The sequence below is a fragment of the Miniopterus natalensis genome, chromosome 3 (assembly GCF_054644295.1).
Source record: "Miniopterus natalensis isolate mMinNat1 chromosome 3, mMinNat1.hap1, whole genome shotgun sequence".
Taxonomy (NCBI): Eukaryota; Metazoa; Chordata; class Mammalia; order Chiroptera; family Miniopteridae; genus Miniopterus; species Miniopterus natalensis.
The window spans coordinates 8,881,040-8,897,776 of NC_142083.1; the positions used below are offsets into that span (position 1 = coordinate 8,881,040).

General features: G+C 40.4%; 1 protein-coding gene across 5 annotated transcripts in view; it reads left to right on the top strand.

Moving 5' to 3' along the window:
- CPLANE1 (ciliogenesis and planar polarity effector complex subunit 1) overlaps positions 1-16,737 on the top strand; it is a 73,136-nt gene that overhangs the window by 19,728 nt on the left and 36,671 nt on the right. For 4 of the 5 annotated variants that reach the window (XM_087815297.1, XM_087815301.1, XM_087815298.1 and 1 more), the window contains 15 exons: positions 180-408; positions 1,648-1,787; positions 2,615-2,832; positions 4,370-4,534; positions 5,290-5,428; positions 6,055-6,164; positions 6,320-6,478; positions 6,816-6,924; positions 8,044-8,335; positions 9,888-10,797; positions 13,012-13,160; positions 13,756-13,919; positions 14,421-14,500; positions 15,203-15,282; positions 16,298-16,375. In XM_087815297.1, coding sequence (XP_087671423.1) covers positions 180-408; positions 1,648-1,787; positions 2,615-2,832; positions 4,370-4,534; positions 5,290-5,428; positions 6,055-6,164; positions 6,320-6,478; positions 6,816-6,924; positions 8,044-8,335; positions 9,888-10,797; positions 13,012-13,160; positions 13,756-13,919; positions 14,421-14,500; positions 15,203-15,282; positions 16,298-16,375 — 3,022 coding nt within the window. The remainder of the gene's footprint in view (positions 1-179; positions 409-1,647; positions 1,788-2,614; positions 2,833-4,369; positions 4,535-5,289; positions 5,429-6,054; positions 6,165-6,319; positions 6,479-6,815; positions 6,925-8,043; positions 8,336-9,887; positions 10,798-13,011; positions 13,161-13,755; positions 13,920-14,420; positions 14,501-15,202; positions 15,283-16,297; positions 16,376-16,737) is intronic. The other variant, XM_087815299.1, reaches the window with a different exon arrangement.

Here is a 16,737-nt window from a genome sequence, read left to right on the forward strand (position 1 = left end):
CCATGTTAAAAGCAATTATCGAGAGTATGTGAGGTAGTATTTCAGCCCATTTTGTATGCATCTTCCTTTTTGGGGTTTTGCTTAGAAAATACTGGCTGAAGAGTTAGGTGTATCTATGGAAGGAGTGTGAGTTCTGATATGTGTAGCTGTAATAGCCATTTTCCTTCATTCCCTCACAGAGCATTCCCTGAGATTTATTCCTCTGCAGCACTCTAAGGTGGCCAGGGTTGTTAGAGATCAGAACCTTTCCAATGTGTGGACTGTGGAATATGCCCTGGAATTGTTACTTATTGGCGGCCTCGTTCCGGAAGCAGTATGGCTGGCCCATAAACTTGGAGACTGGAAGATCTCCGTGTCCATTGGCGTGGCCTTCCAGCTGTTCTGCAGACTGGAGAGCAGTTCCACAAGGTAGGCATTTTCAGGCAGATGTAAGAAATAGAGTAATAGTGTCATCTAAAGAATTTTCTGTTCCTCTCTTACCCATTCTGTGGAATTCCGTTCAGCGTTGTCCAGTAGAACTTCGCTCAGTGATGGAAGTGTTCTGTGTGCTCTTCAGCATGCTCTTCCAGCCGCGCACAGCCACTGAGCACTTCGATGTGGCAGTAAGGCCAAGGAGCTGAATTTCCAATCTAATTTTAATTAATTTAAATTTAAATAGCTATATACAGCTAGTGGGTACTGTGTTGGACAGCTCAGTGGCTTACTTATTTGTATTAAAACGTTTCTTTAGAACATTTAATTTGTTAGTAATGCCCTCAAAGAGCTGATAGTCAATGGGAGAGCTTGTCCATCCCAAATAGGATTTGAGTCTTAAGCTAATCAAACTAATTTCTATATTTTAACTTTTCTGGATGCTATGATGTGTCTTTTATATTCTTCAATAATTAAACATGCATTTACTTATTAAGTAACCTCTCTGTACCTATCTATATACCAGGTATATTTGTGGACATAAACTTAAATGGTTCATAGTTTCTATGCTTAAGGTATTTATAATTTTATAGAGAAAACAGGGCACCACGTTGTTATAATTTACAGGCCATGGTAAGAAAGGCCAGTGGCGCGGTGGGGAGAGTAGCATCCCACGTGGGGGAAGGTCGGAAATATTCCATGTGGGAGCTGTAATTTGAGATGGGCACTGAAGGGAAGATTTGGCAAAAACCAAGTCTGGTTCAGTTTGGATAGAGCACGTTTGTACGGCAGCAGAGGGAAGTGAGGGTGGGAGATGGTTTAGTGCCGCGATCATGGAGCTTTAATCTTCTCCTTTACTGCAGTGTTTCCTGATTATTTCTATCTTAAATATAGGATGAGCCCTAACCGGTTGCTCAGTGGTTATAGCATTGGCCCACAGATTGAAGAGTCTCAGGTTCAATTCCAGTCAAGGGCAAGTACCATGGTTCCAGGCTCGATCCCGTGTGCAGGAGGCAACCAATCCATGTGTCTCACTCACATCAGTGTTTCTCTCTCTCTCTCTCTCTCTCTCTCTCTGAAAAGCAATGGGAAATATAGCCTCCAGTGAGGATTAAAAAAGATGAATAAAGAAAGCGAATTTTACTGTTCCTCAAACTTCATGTTTAGTTCTTGATATGCAAATATTTGCTTTTTTCAAAATTTGGAATCATTTCTCCTAATTTGATATGATTTCAGGTTGAAGAAAAAGGGTCAGAATCTGCCATTCAGTGTGACTCCAGTGCAGATTTTCCAGGAAAAGCTCCAGTGTTTTCTAGGTCGGCCAGCCTCTTTGGAAGCCAAAACGGAAATGGGTTCAAAATACAAACAATTCACAGGTGCGTTCCCCACACAGGTCTAATACATGTCTCTGCTTAATGAATACAAACCTTATGGGATTTCAAAAAGCTTGTAAATACTCACAAATATATTGACACTTTGAAGTAAGCTTATTGAAAATAGAAGTCTGCTATTTATTCTTAATCATGCGAGTGCCCAGAACTGATGCCGGCTCGAAATGCAAGGTCAGTAACTGAATGATAGTCTGGTTTCCATGAACACCCTATGCTAGTTGTGCTCCTGCATTCACATTATTTCCTTCTGCAGTCACAGCATCGCAGAATCTCCAGCTCAGAAGGGTACTTACAAGTATTTAGCTCAACGCTTGCCTTGCACATAAATCATAGAGATGGTTTTGTTTTTAATCTGAAAAGTTTAATGTGGTATTGAAAAATTAACAATAATGTAATAATGCATATGGTACATATATTTACCCAGGAGCCCTATAAAATTTGTCTTTTATAGATGGAGAAATGTAGACAAAAGTAATGAAGTCAGTTCTTTAAAGTTGTATATTTAGTGATAAAACCAAGTCTACAGTGGACCCTCTGGTTTTATTAGAACTTGTCTGCATTGAGGAGCAACACTTCTAGCTCTGGATCCCTAGAACGTATAACTTCTCTTTCTGGAAAGAACTCATAATACCTGGAGTTCTGACTGAAAACTTTCCAGTGCATGGGACGATGCTCCGACCAACTGAACCACGTCAGCCAGGGCAATATAGTTATTTTTGACGATCAGCTTTTTTAGATATGAAATTTTATCCTACAAAACAGAACGAGAAGTTTAATCAATTTTAATTATTTTACCTAATTTGTGTTTGTAGATCCCATTGAAGAGGAAGATGCAAACCTGCTGTTGGGTTCAGTGCAGGAAGTACTGAGAGCAGCGGTGATGGCTGAAGCGGACGTTCTCTCCAAGACATTTCAGCTTCTGATAAGCTCTGCCAAGGACTTCAGCAGGAGGCTCTGGGGCTTGGTGCCCGTCGGCTTGTATCTTCCAGCTCCTCCACTGTATTGTCCTCAGCCAGCTATTCTCAGTGAAGTAAGCTTACCCTTTTAATTTAAAGTTGACTTTGTCCAATTTTTAAAGCAATCAACTTGATAATAAAGTTAAAATGCAAGTTCTGAAGACAAACTCCTGGATCCCAGCTTTGCTGTTGATTAATTGTATAATTTCACACAATGTACTTACCTGTTGGTTTCCTTATCTGTAAAATGCAGATGATGATAAGACTTCCAGTAGCATCATTGTGAGGATTAAGTGTAAAAGCTTTTTCCTTAGGCCCTAGGACATAGCATTCAACAAAGGTTAAAATTATTGCAATAATAAAACAAAATTAAGAGACATTTCTCTATATCCAGACTTTAAAAGCATAGACATTTATTTAGGGTAACAAAATGATGAATGATTTAAAGTGTTAAGGTACATTATTTGCACTTTAATTATTTTAATATTTGATTTTTTTTACAATTCTCTTTTCTTTTTAATATGTCTTTATTGATTTCAGAGAGAGGAAAGGAGAGGGAGAGAGAGAGAGATAGAAACATCAATGATGAGAGAGTCGTCATTGATCGGCTGCCTCCTGCATGCCCCCGACTGGGGATCGAGCCCACAACCTGGTCGTGTGCCCTGACCGGGAATCGAACAGCGACCTCCTAGATCCTATGTCGATTCACAACCACTGAGCCACACCCGGCAGGGCTTGATTACTATTTTGAAGTGATTCTGCTATTGTTTCTTTATTACTCATTGTTTCAGTATTAGCAGTTTGTATCTGGATCTAGTTTTTTCTTTTTTTAGAGTTACATTCTCGTTTGCTATATTTAGAGTTATGTTTCAGTAGGTTAAAATATTTCATTTCTTGATATTTCAAATGTAATATATTACAAGTAGAAGGAATAAATAGTCTTCGGTATTTCTCAGTAATTCCTCTTTGCTCTCCTATCTGAGTCTTCCACATATTGGCTTGGAAATTAGAAGTCAGGTTTAAGATATTTTTGGATATGCCCTGCTGATATTAGTTTGAGTGGTTACTATCCTTAGTAGTTCTTCATTTTATTATTTTTTGTTAAAAATAATCCTCAGTGGTAGGATTTCTCCTAATCATCACTTTGTATCAGTAAGAACCCTTTGGGTTAGAAGCAAGCAATGGAAAAAATATCCTCAGGTGAAGATTAAAAACAAAACAAAACTTAGTAGCACAGTGGGAGGGCGTCACAGAGGAGGTGACATGAAATATGAGAGTGATTTTTCCAGACAGAGGTAGGAAAAGGCATCCTCCTTGAAAGGAGCTCTCTCTGTAACGCTCTACTGATGGATTCAGGAGTGGTGGCCTTTAACTGTTATAGGGGAAGAGGTGGGATTAGGGTCGATTTAGCTGTTACGTTGTTTGAGGGGAGAGAGATGTTTCCTTCATACTAGAAGTAGCTATAGCTGAAATCTCTGAGGACAAGCCTCACAATTTTCCTTATAAATCTCTAGGAATGTTCTAGTTTGAGAAGCACTGTTTATTTTCACTTTAACACTTTAAATTTTCATATTACTGGCTACGAATCCTGATAGTTTTATTTTTCTTCAGGAAGATGGTGATGATCTTCTTTTAAAAGCTGAGAAGGATAATCGCCAGAAGGTGTCTGGCATCCTTCAGCGGCTCCTCCTGCTCTTCCGGGCAGCGCGCTGCTCCTTCCCTGCAGCGCAGTGGTACATCCTGCAGCTGAGGTGGGCCAGAAAGGTCATGCAGAAGGTGCGCAGAAGTCTGTCATTTATGTGCTGTGGGCCTGCTTAAACATATTAACATGAATTAGTATGAATTAGTATTGGTAACTGGGACGTTTTTCCAAGGAGTCCTGCCCTATAAGTCCATAGTCAGATTTATTTATAACAAGCAACCTAGACAGAGCAAGTTCCGTATGCTGGACTGTACATCCCCAATTAGTGCTTGCGAGGTGGGTCAATGAGTTTGTGTCTTGTCCCACCCACTGTCACGCTCTCCATCAACCATCAGCTTTTTACTAAATTTAGCATTTATTGGTGATCCTTGCGAGAGGTCTTATTTTATTAAGGGTTGCCAGTGGTGACTTTCTAATTCTGTCATTTATGGATTAGTTTTTCAAAAGTTATGCATCTAGGTCCACCTTTTCTTGTATTTGTTTTTAGATATTACACGTCATTTTGTTTTAGGTGAAAGATACTTAAATTTCTTTCTTTGGAGAAAGGACAAAAAACAAATTCTTTTTATACAGACATAACTGAGTGACAAGGGGTCATTTGATTAAACCATTTTTTCTCTTTTGCGATTGAACCTAATGAATTACTTCAAATTAATTTGTGAGCTAAGTTTCTGAAAGTACAGCTGACTGCAGGGCTGTTTTCCTCATAGTATAGAAACCATGCTGTGTTTTTCATTCTCTGTGGTTTATCTGCTGCTTGTTGCTTTATAGTTTCCTCAAAAATTAACTTATGCAACTGACAACATATTCTGTCGATCTTCACTTTCAGATTCGGATGAAAGGGTCCCTTCCTTCACTAAGTCCCTTCCCTCAGTCATTGCTGAATTACTGCATAGGGGGAATAGCATTCTTTCGACCTGGAGCAACTGGAGACAACAAGCTTGATGAAGTTTCCATTCAAGCAATAGGTTTGTCCACAATGAACTGCTTGTTTAGAAATTAATAGTGATCTATTTTACACTTGATTTGGGGAAGTTTCCTTACAACAGAATACTGGCAATGAAAAGACTATGTAACCACCATGGAAAGACAGGTGAAGAAAGAAGAAAACAGCATAATATGAATTTATATGCCTTTATATACTTGTATTGCCTTTAAGAAAGAAAATTGTTTGATGTTGGAAATTATGTTTTAGTATTGAAAATTTTTAAACTTATAAGTGTTTTTCCAAATAAATTAAGTATACAGTATTAAGTACAACTGTGTGTTGGCTTGAAAAGTATCTACAATATACTATAGAGTTTAAAGCAAGTAAACTACCAGTAAATAGAGTAAGTCATGTACTCTTTACCAATGTGTGTTTGAATATTTTCATGCAACTGGCATGCATGAAATATTCTAGAATAATATACATAAAAATTCTGGAAGGTCCTCTGTGACTTTTATGTAAGGTGTTGATAATGAGCATATGTTTCTTTTATAATCAACAAAATACATTTATCTTGACAAAAAGGTAGCAAGCAGAGAGAGGTGGCATTGTTGTACCATCAGCTTACATCCTCACAGTCGTCTTTCCCATTTGTTCCTGATCCAGAGTGCTTCCGAGAGCTCTGTGCTCTGTGTTGGATGCTGCATGTCCGTGATAAGTTATCCTATAGTTGCAGGCAGTATCAGAGAGCAAGAGAGAATGTGGAGGGGAAGAAGGTATGTGTCTTGCAGAAGAAGAAAAATGAACACGCATTACTTGTGAAATTATTGCTTGATAGATTTTACTGTTGGTAGCACAATTTTGCTTTGAATTTATTCTGGCCTGCCCCTCTGAAGTGAAGAGGACATGAATTTTTTCAATATCCACGTAGGAGCGCAAAGTGGAGTTTGATTCTTGCATGGTTGAGCACTGCCTCTGCGCAGCGGAATGGGCTTGCCGAATGCTGCCGTTCTCTCGGTTTTCTAATATTGAAGAACTCATTCAGGACCTAATTTTGAGCCTTATCGGAGAGCTGCCACCAATCAGAAAGGTAATGTGAGTGTAGGTGAGCATTAACTAAATCATAGTCTCTACTTTAAAAGATTTTTATTTTGCCCAGCCGGCCATGGCTTGGCGATTGAGCGTTGACCTAGGATCCAGGCAATCAGGGTTCGATTCCCGGTCAGGGCGCATGCCTGGGTTGCGGGCTACAGCTGATCAATGACTCTCTCATCATTGATGTTTTCTATCTCTCTCTCTCCCTCTCCCTTCCTCTCTCTGAAATCAATAAAGATATATTTTAAAAAATAAAAAAATAATAATAAAAGATTTTTATTTTAATCAAGAATGATGTTGCTCATCAAACTCACTTTTTCATTTTTCTAAAGGCAGCAGAAATTTTTGTGAAAGCATTTCCTAACCCTGAGGACGTAAGGGTTCCTTTGAGAGAAAAGTATCACTCCCTTCAACAGCGACTCAGACACTGTGTCGTAAAAGGTATTGTCTGTCTTTTCTTCGGTATCCAATGGGAAAGTTGCTGAAGAGCCTCGTTTGTTTTGAAAGCGCTGGTTTCCCAGTGCTGCACATGTTCCTTTCCTGGGGGACAGGAGTAGGAGCAGGCGGAGGCTCTTCCCCACACAGGAGCACCTGTTGCTTTGGAACTAGACAAGAGCTGGCCTACTTGCCTGGCTCTGTCACTTGGTAGCTATGGGACCACAGGCAGGCTGCTCAGCCTCTCCTCCTCATTGCCTTGTTTGTAAAATGACTGTTAATGCCAACTCTACGAGTATGTATTGAGAGAGGGTTAAATGAGATAAAATATGTAAAGTGAGCCTAAAGGGCTTTGCATAATGTAAATACTTTATTGAAAATGAGTATTCTTCCTTTCATATCTTTATGGTTATTTATGCTTTTAATTTTATCCTGTACATTCAAGATGACCTTGGGGAAATTATTTTTTATTGTGGTAAAACGGTATATTTTATGTATGTTTAAGTGTAGAGTTCAGTGGTATTAAGTGCCCTGACCATGTTGTGGAAATAGTTATGTCCTATGATTGCCTGTTATTGCATTAATATCCTTATATTGTGTTTGTGATTTATGCTTTTCTTAAGACTTTTTTGACATCCTCTAAAATGTCTTGTTTATGTATTAATGTCTAAAATTTTTTTATAGGCAGCCTCATAAAACTTCCCTTCCTGTTGTTTCCCATTAGCTGAAGTCAGAAGGTGTCCTTTTTCTTTGGCTAAAATTATACTCACTTTCTCTTATTTACCACTCTGTGGGAATAGAAGAAATATTAGTTTCTTTTTATAATCATCCTTCTGATTTCTGAGATGCTTAAATTACTTAATTTTTTTTTCCCAAGGTACACTTTTTTAGTCTGGGTTCTGCCCTTTTATTTTTCAATGGACCTTCTCTGGTTTCTGCTGTTCTACCTTAAAGTATGGACCGCAGCTTTCTAACAAGTGCTGATGAAAGCTGATCTGTAAGAACGGAAATAAGCCTTCTTGTCAGTGGATTTTATGTCCCCAGGAGGGACAGAATTGGGCCCCTTGTCTTGAGCTGAGACATTTTAATGAACTGGAATGGAAGCCTTTCCTCTTTTCTTCCCAGGCCCCCAAACAGAGGAAATGATGTCTGTTGTCATGCATTCTTTCCACAAAGTGAGGGTCAAAGCCCTCAAACGTGTACAGAGAAACATCGGTTCTTTTGAGGTGAATATATGGGAACCGGCTGAAGAAGACAAACCTGCTGAGGGTCCCGGGTTCGACAGGCTTTCCCTGGGGACGAGTCTGAGCAGGAGCACACTCACAGACCTGGGGATGTCCCTGGTCCACAGCGATGCTGACACCGCCTCGGAGGCCCTGTCGGTTGAAGAAAAAAGTAGGACATGTTTCTATCAAAGGTACAGTTGAGATCTCTGAATGGCAAGTGTTCCCTTCCTTTGAAAAATGTTTTCAATATGTTCATGCAACCGATGAACTGATCCAATCCCAGCGACCTCACTGGTGGTACTTTTAGCAATGTGAGTAAGTTAATAGTGCTACCCTTCCTCTGTCCTCAAGGATTCCAGGACTATCAGAGAGACTGAACATTTGAAAATCCATTGAAACTGTTACTGAGATAGGAAATTATCTGTCCCCTGAAAGTATAAAATCAAATGAGCAGATTAAATTCTAGAGTTTACTGAAGGACTTTTAGTTCTTTTAGTAATCTTTAGACTTAAATAGTTGAGGATTACTGAGTTAGCAATATTATTTTTTCAGTTTTCAAGGAAGGACATTGCACATTCACTTTTGAAACTGCCCCTAAATTGTTGAAAGATTCTTGCCTATCATTTAAACCTCTGTTACTCTCATTTAAGCAGACTTTTTTCTTTCTAATTCTGGTATCTGAAATGTAATTTATCCTTCTGACCGAAAGACTACATAATCAACCCTAACCTTGCTTAAGTGAAGTAATCCCATCTTCAGACATCTGCCTGAACCATAGTGTAAGTGGTGGGCTTGTTCTACCAAATGGCGTCTGTGTCAGCAGAGCACAACCCCGGAGGCTGCATGCTGTGCATTTTCTGTAAGGAGAGACACAGACATGGCGACTTTAGCCCAGTGCTCAGCAGGATCCTTTGATTTCTCGTCCAGGAACTAGGGTCTGTGTTCTGCCCTAAGGACCATGTTGAAAGAAAACAGGTTTAAAATAATTATGGTTGGCAGTTAAGGTGCCTGCCCCACAGGTTTAATAGCAGTAGAGAGTGTTTAAAACTTCCCACCTTTTGCCTGGCCGGTGTGGCTCAGTGGTTGAGCATCAACCTATGATCCAGGCGATCAAGGTTCGATTCCCAGTCAGGGCACACGCTCAGGTTGCGGGCTCAATCCCCCGTAGGGGACGTGCAGGAGGCAGCCAATCAGTGACTCTCATCATTGATGTTTCTCTCTCTCTCCCTCTCCCTCCCTTTTTCTGAAATGAATAGACATATTTTAAAACACACACACACAAAAACTTCCTACCTCTTGTGTGGACAGGAGTCTTGAGGGCAGTCCTGCCTGTTCCAGCACATTGTACAGGCCCTGAGGGGCAGATGCAAGAGAAACAAGAAACCACAGACCAAGGGGTGTATTGGTGCCGGGTGATTTTTACTGTCTTTGTAGTCTGACCTATTAGAGGGCTCTCCCTCTGCCCAGAAAATATTTTCTAATCGGGAGATTTTCTGTGAATGTTTTCACACAGATTTTCCTTTTTAATGTTAATGTGTGGTATTTTTTTAGATTCAGAGTGTTCGGCTCTCGTGAACACTCAGAGATCGTTTAGCCCAACCCCCTCATTGGAAAGATAGGTAATCAAGGCATTAAAAAAAGACATATGAGTTAGTGGAGAGAATTTTTATTGTCAATTTTAAGATAAGTTTTAGTGATTCAGTGATCCTTAATTTTGTCTTTTCTAATTTTGTTTTGCTGTAGAAATGCTCCAAATCACATGGAATCCACATCGATTGCTAAGGCCCATGATAAAAAGAAAATAGGTGATCAGAAAGAAAACCCTAAAAGAAGAGAAGATCATGGGAAGTTACTACAAAACGTGTGTCCTGTAGTAGGTGCCTGGGAATTTGAACGTGATGATGATGAATATGTGAAGTTCCTTGATCTCTTCCTGAGTTATGTTCTCGAAAGAGACCTGCTTGGTTCCAAGGATCCTGGTATCCCATTTCTGACGAGTTTTTCTGGGCATTTTAGAGAACAGGAACTTAACCCTTTACTTTCTGATGTACACACAACTTTGCAACGATGCCAGGGCAAAAACCTTGGCTGGAGTGTGTTCAGAGCAGGCTCCTGCTTTGTGGCCGCTCCAGAGCCACCCGAGTCTGAAAAATCGGAAAGCCCTGCGCTGTCAGCTTCAGGACTGGCTAGTCAAGGGACCAGACCTCCTTCAGAGAACCCTCTGAATGATATTGATAAAAATGAGGGGAGGAGTGGATTGTTCGGTTTAAAACAAAAGTCAGTTTACAGGACACAAGATGACAACGCAGACAAACTTTTCATGCAGAGATTGTCGAACCATAGTCTGTGGGCTTCCAAGTCCATTAAAAGTAGAAGATGTATTTTCAGAGCAATTCAGTGCAGTGATGTTAACCCTCAAGAAGAGCTCCCCCCAGCGCTGAGTCACACACTGGGCGGCCTGAGAAGGCTGCTGGAGTGGATGGTAAGATGGGCCGATCGCAGGCTGCCCTGCGATCCCGGTCTCACCAAGCTGGCCTCTGAGTCCTGTCCTGTCATTCGTGTGAGGACCTCTGCGGCTGCCATTCTGACATCACTGTGGCTTTTGGAACAACCCTATTTTGCTACATATAAGGCAAAAAATGCCATTATTAAAGTAAGTGCTTGAGTGGTTTATTACATACAAATAAGAATTCTCTTCTTAGATTAAAACTGTATTTACATTTCCCCTTGTACTGAAGGACCACTAAGAAACTAAGTTAATGACAAGATTGTTTGTAATCTGATTCTTGATTATAATCACCTAATTTTTTTTCTTCAAGTGGTTCCTTTAAGTCTTAAAAGTCATTACTTGGGGTAAAAGTACTTTCATAGAGGCTGTGAGATTTTGAGGTCTGTGTGTTTATAAAAAGGAAGCAGGCTCGATCAATGACTCATCATTGATGTTTCTACCTCTCTCTCCCTCTCCTTTCCTCTCTCTGAAATCAATAAAGATATATTTAAAAAAAAAAAAAAGGAAGATGAAAGTAACTCTAAGTGGTGTCACACAATCTGTCTCTGGAGGTCGACCTTGCTTACTGTTGAGAGCACGTTCCTGTGTTTCCTCGCTTTCCTTGCCTCTATTGGTTTCCAAACATGAGATGAAACAGTGCCTCTCCCTTCAGAACAGGGTGGGCTTGTGTAGGAGATTCATCTTGTCAGTCCACCCGGCTCAAGCCTCTGGTCGTCTGAAACCTCTGTGGCGGTCTGAGCCGCCTCCTTTGTTCTAGTGGCTCTAAGTTGAGGGTCTACCGAGACCCCTCAGTGTGAGACCCCTCAGTGTCCCATGGAGTGGGTCACATTTATCACTGAGATGCTGGTTGACTGGGAGGCAGGCCCTCAGACAGCGTGTGTCAGTCTGTGGTTAAGGCCCTTCTGTGGAGAAGCTGGGAGATGGGTGGGTGTCTGCCTGCTCCCCTGGACTGGGCCCGGTATATGGCGACAGTAGAAGTGCTTCACCCTCAGGTGCAACTTTCAAAGTGTACAGTGGGCTCCTTCCAGGAGCAGATGGGGAGGTAGGGGCCTGCCTGCCTCTGGGTTGAGCCCTGGGGGGGTAGCTGCAGCGAGGGCTCCCGCAACTGCTGAATCTGCTGCTCCCTTTGCTATGGGTCCATGGGTGCAGTTCTCATTGACATGCACAGAGAGGTGTTCTAGGGTCCTGTTCCTCAAGTGGGAGTCTTAAATGTTGGGATGTTAAGTGTGGGGTCCAAACTGTGCCTAGAGAGAAGCCGGGAGGAAGGCCTGAGCCTGGGCGGGTGTGTGATGAGAGTCTCAGCCTTTCCTGCCTGTCAGGGTGGGTATTTTCTCCTTTGCCTCAGGTACAGGAGTCGGCTGGTTTCTGAGTTTCTTTCAGAGGTAGTTGCTGTGTGTGTAGTCGTACATTTCGTGTCCATGGGAGAAGGGGAGCTCAGGAGTCTCCCATCACCATCTTGGTTGACCCCCCTCCATAGTCTCATTCTACATTTGTTCTATTTTAAAGTATATTCATTCAAAAATAATTTATTCTGCCTGGCCGGCGTGTCTCAGTGATTGAGCATCAACCTATGATCCAGGAGATCTTGATTCGATTCCCTGTCAGGGCACATGCCCGGGGTTGCAGGCTCGATCCCCAGCAGGGGGCGTGCAGGAGGCAGCCGATCAATGACTTTCTCACCATTGATGTTTATCTCTCTCTCCCTCTCCCTTCCTCTCTGAAATCAATAAAGATATATTTTTAAAAAAAGTTTATCCTAGGATGAAGGGAGTGTGAGTGTATGTGTGAGTGTGTGTGTGTTATTTTTTATGAGGTGGTGTGTTTGTTTGTTTTTGTAGTTTTTTTTTTTAGATCCATTTTTGTAATCCTAAAGTCATAAGATACTGTGATATTTGTTGTCACTGAAATTTGTGTTTGTAGGTAGTGGGTACCTAACTATCTAAGAGATGAAAGATTTTCATCCATTGTATTTTTAGCTGTATATATTTTTGCCTACTATGTCATTTTGCAATAATTACTACATGTCTTTATCATAGCAAAAAGAATGATGTAAAAGCAACTTTGTGTTTTTATTGCTCTTGTCTGGTGGCCTAACACCATTGGTGATACACCTCACACATTTGTAAGGCTGGTTTCTTGTGAATACTACTTAGGGAGTCAGGTTTGTTCCAGGTGGAATAGAGACTTGATCATTGCTTCAGCATTGGATTCTGAGCTGGAGATGTGCACTCTGTACCTGACAAAGGACTAAGAAACTTAACCAGGAGAGGCTCTGGAGGAAGAATTAACAGTGTAAAGACATAGTGAAAAGCATGGGATTCAATAATGAAATCTAACTACCACAAATGGCTGTTTCAGGTGCGAGAACATCCTCACACTGGGCCTCAGAGTGGACCTCACGTGGAGGGTGAGTGCAGGACAGGTGCCGGCTGCTCTGAGGCAGGATCCACGCCAGGTGGGCCTGAGGAGGGAGATGACCACAGTGAGTCTGGTCAGAGTGTCTTGAAGTAAGTGCTGATTAGATTACTGCCTTCTTTTCAGTGGACGATACCATGTTTGATGGGTTTGGGCTTAAAGGGAAAACTTGAAGGGAGTTAAAGGAGGAAGCCTTTCTTTGCATTAGAGAACCAGGCAGTGAGCACTTTCCGAAGTGCTTTAACAATTCATTGCAGATTATGCTTCTTCTCTGTTAGTCTACCTCTTAACTTCTGAGAGAGGAGCTAATTCATCCCGAGCGGTCCATCGTTATATCAATTGATTTCCTATGTCAGAGGAAGTTGAATGAATCATCCATGTTCACATGTGAAGCCGTGTGATGAGTGATCTATCTTTAAATCCCAAGGCTGAAGCCTTTAGAGCAGGGAGACCTGCAAATTTAGATAAGTTGAAATTAGTCCAATCTTTTGAGTAAATAAAAACGGATGTTTAGTCATTCATTGAACAATTTTTTATTAAGCTTTTACTGTGGACCAGACAAGGTTAAAAAACAAAAGACTTTATAAAAACTAAGTTTGTTCTTTTTCAATAAATCAAATCAGTTGCGAGCAAGCTCTTTGTTTCCATGATTGAGTTATAACTGAGCTGCTTCATTTTTGTCAATAGAAAGCCACCTGAAGCCAAAACTCCTGAAATAAAAGAAACCAATGATGAGGTCATTTCTGTCACTGATGATACTGGAAAAGAATTTATAGACATCGATGAGGATCTTCTAGGAGTAGAAATGTTAACCCAGAAGGTGATAGATACATGCCTGTCAGACCATGAAGGTCAGTTTATTGGGCTAATCGTTTTGTTTGGCTTTATTAATTTGAAATTGGTGAATGCTTATCTGTGGTAACTTACTGAGTCTTATCTAAATTAGTATTTTTATAGTAGCCTAAAACCAAAAATGAAAACAATTCAATATTTATGAAAAGTTGAACACATTAACCTATAACCTGGATTTATTAGGCCATATGCCTTGCTTTTGTAATTGCTGTGGGCCTTTTTCTCTGAACCAGTTCTGTGAACTTTTCCTTGGCCATCTTAACCCAGAAATCTTGGTGCTTTCTGAGGAGTTGTACACACCGAGTGAGGCCTCTTAGGGCTTATCTCAGATGACTTGATGAAGAGAGGTTGTCTCCAGGTGTTTTTAAAAATGCTTCTATAAGGAGTCTATAAAATATTCCTGCCATTATATTTTTCCTGTAATACTCCTGAACCATCTAAAAAGTAAAGTGATCATTTTTCAAATGGTCAGTTTTCTCTCCCTCTTTGTTTCCCTATAGAAGAAGCCAGAGGACCTGCTGGAAGTCCCCAAAGTCCCAATGTTGCCATTCACATGCAGACGTTACCAGGGCATTTAGAAGTAAGTCAACAAAGAGTGGATAGAAGTACTTAAATTATACTTATGTGTTTTTACTTAACACACCCAACCAAGGCCATTGTCTCCTAGAAGCACTGTGGTTTGTAGTGTCATGTGTCCTGCAGCGTTTTCTTTCACTGAAATTCTGTCACTAGCAAGATGTCTTCTAATTTCAGGCATTGAAAGGTGCATTTCATAAACTGTGTAGCAAATTAACATAGTCAGGAGTGATGAAGATATTCTTTACTCAAAATATATAATTCTGCTGTAGTGTGCAGTTTTTGCACAGATGTGCACTTTTATGTACTATTTGTTTTCTCAAAACTGTAGACACTGGATTTCAGGTGAAATGCAGACATTTCTAATTATTGAAACAGTTCCTTTAAAAAGGATTAGTTTTTCCTGACTTGATCGTTGCTCTCACAATGTACTTATGCAGTGATGGCTGTATATACACGTATTTGTAAAGACACTGTACTTTAATATGCTCAGTGGCTCGGGGACGGGCCAGGAAGCAGCTCAGCCAGAAGCAGTGTAAGATCTGGTCAGAGCAGGACCCAGCCTACGTGTACTGTTTTGGTTTCTTACCGGCTTTGAAACTGTTATTGCTCTGGCTGAGTGTCTAATGTCAAACTCAAGATACCTAAGACAGTAATACTTGTTTGTTTCCCCTCTTTTCTTTTTGGGTGCTGTTAATTTTAACAGCATGCCACGGGGGAGGTTCAGCGTCCCCAGGAAGAACCGCTGGAGACAGGCATTGAGGAAAAATCAGCGGAACAGGATGGGTAAGGGGGTCAAGATGAAGGCCATGGTAACCGCCTTGCTTACCCGCAGTGAGCAGGGCGTAAGGCTCCCAAGGCTCATCCGGGTTTCAGCTGATGAAAAGATTTTGTTTCTTGTCATGTACGATATATACTTTATAGTAATATTGTGTTCCTGGTGAAATTGTAACTTCAGTTTATAGCAGTGGTAAATGATTTTTAATAAACATATTCTTAAATCTCAGTAGAGGGAAATAATAACGATATGTAGCCTTTTGTTCTCTTATCACTCTCAGCCTTATCAAAATAAAATTTAGCTGTACATAGACCAGGGTTTATTTGCAGCTAATTAGAGAGCCACCCTTCCATACTGATTCCATTTTCATTGGATCAAATGAACCATTATGAATCATTTTAAATGTAGTCTGTCACCATCATGGTTTAATTATTGTACACTGTTCATAAGGCTGTGGTGTACTTATACTCTGCTTGCCAGTTTGTTGTATAAAGGAGAGCCCAATTTTTGAAATTTTAGAATTACTATGCATAAGAGAGGCAACATAGATTTTCTTTCTCTTCTCAACATACAGATTAACAAAAAGAATATATTTCATGTCATGTACCTTTACAAGTCATATAGATATTTGCATTAATAATGATCTAGTCTTTACAGTTTCGAATGTGAGGATGGCTCTAGTGTTCTGAGCAAAGGGCCAGCCTCTTGCGTAAGTGAAACTTGAGGTCCCAGCTAACCTCATCTCTCCACCCTCATTGGAGATTTTTTTATTTCTGCTGCTGAGCAGTCAACAGTGTCCAAGTCGTTACGTTAAGCCATCCAGACATATTCTTTGCTTTTGTTTGACTCTGTTACTAATTGCCATGGCGACAAATGTAAATAGATTGTAATTATGAGCTAACATTACAGAGGATTAATTAGAGGATGTTTAGACTCTGAGATGGCTGTGCAGTAAGTGACCTATCTCTTAGATAATGTGAAGAATATCTTGGTTCCTAATCGACTATTAATCTTTAATTGTAGTATGATCGAAGCCTTTTCAAATCCGGAGCACACCATTCCTCATTCACTTTGTGTAGACACAAGTTCAGAAATTTCTAGGTAAGGATTTGTACATAGTATACCATTTTATCCTGTTTTATAAATAGACAAGAGAATGAAATGACTACTGTACCATTTTGAAATAATTACTAAACGTATTCATCAAAAACTAAGAGACTAAAATGAAAGCAACATGAGCATTGAAAAAGTGACACAGGTACACATTTCGGACACCTTGAAGTTTATTATTGAAAGATTTGCCTCTAACAGGTGTGTTTTAAAGACATACAGGAACTATTTTAGAACAGGCTCTTCTGAAAATGGTGGTGGCTATATTATTGAAAGATGTGGTTGTTCATTTTCAGCCTCTAACAGATTTCTAGTAGTACATAAAATGCTTTTAACTCTTGTCGAACAGACTC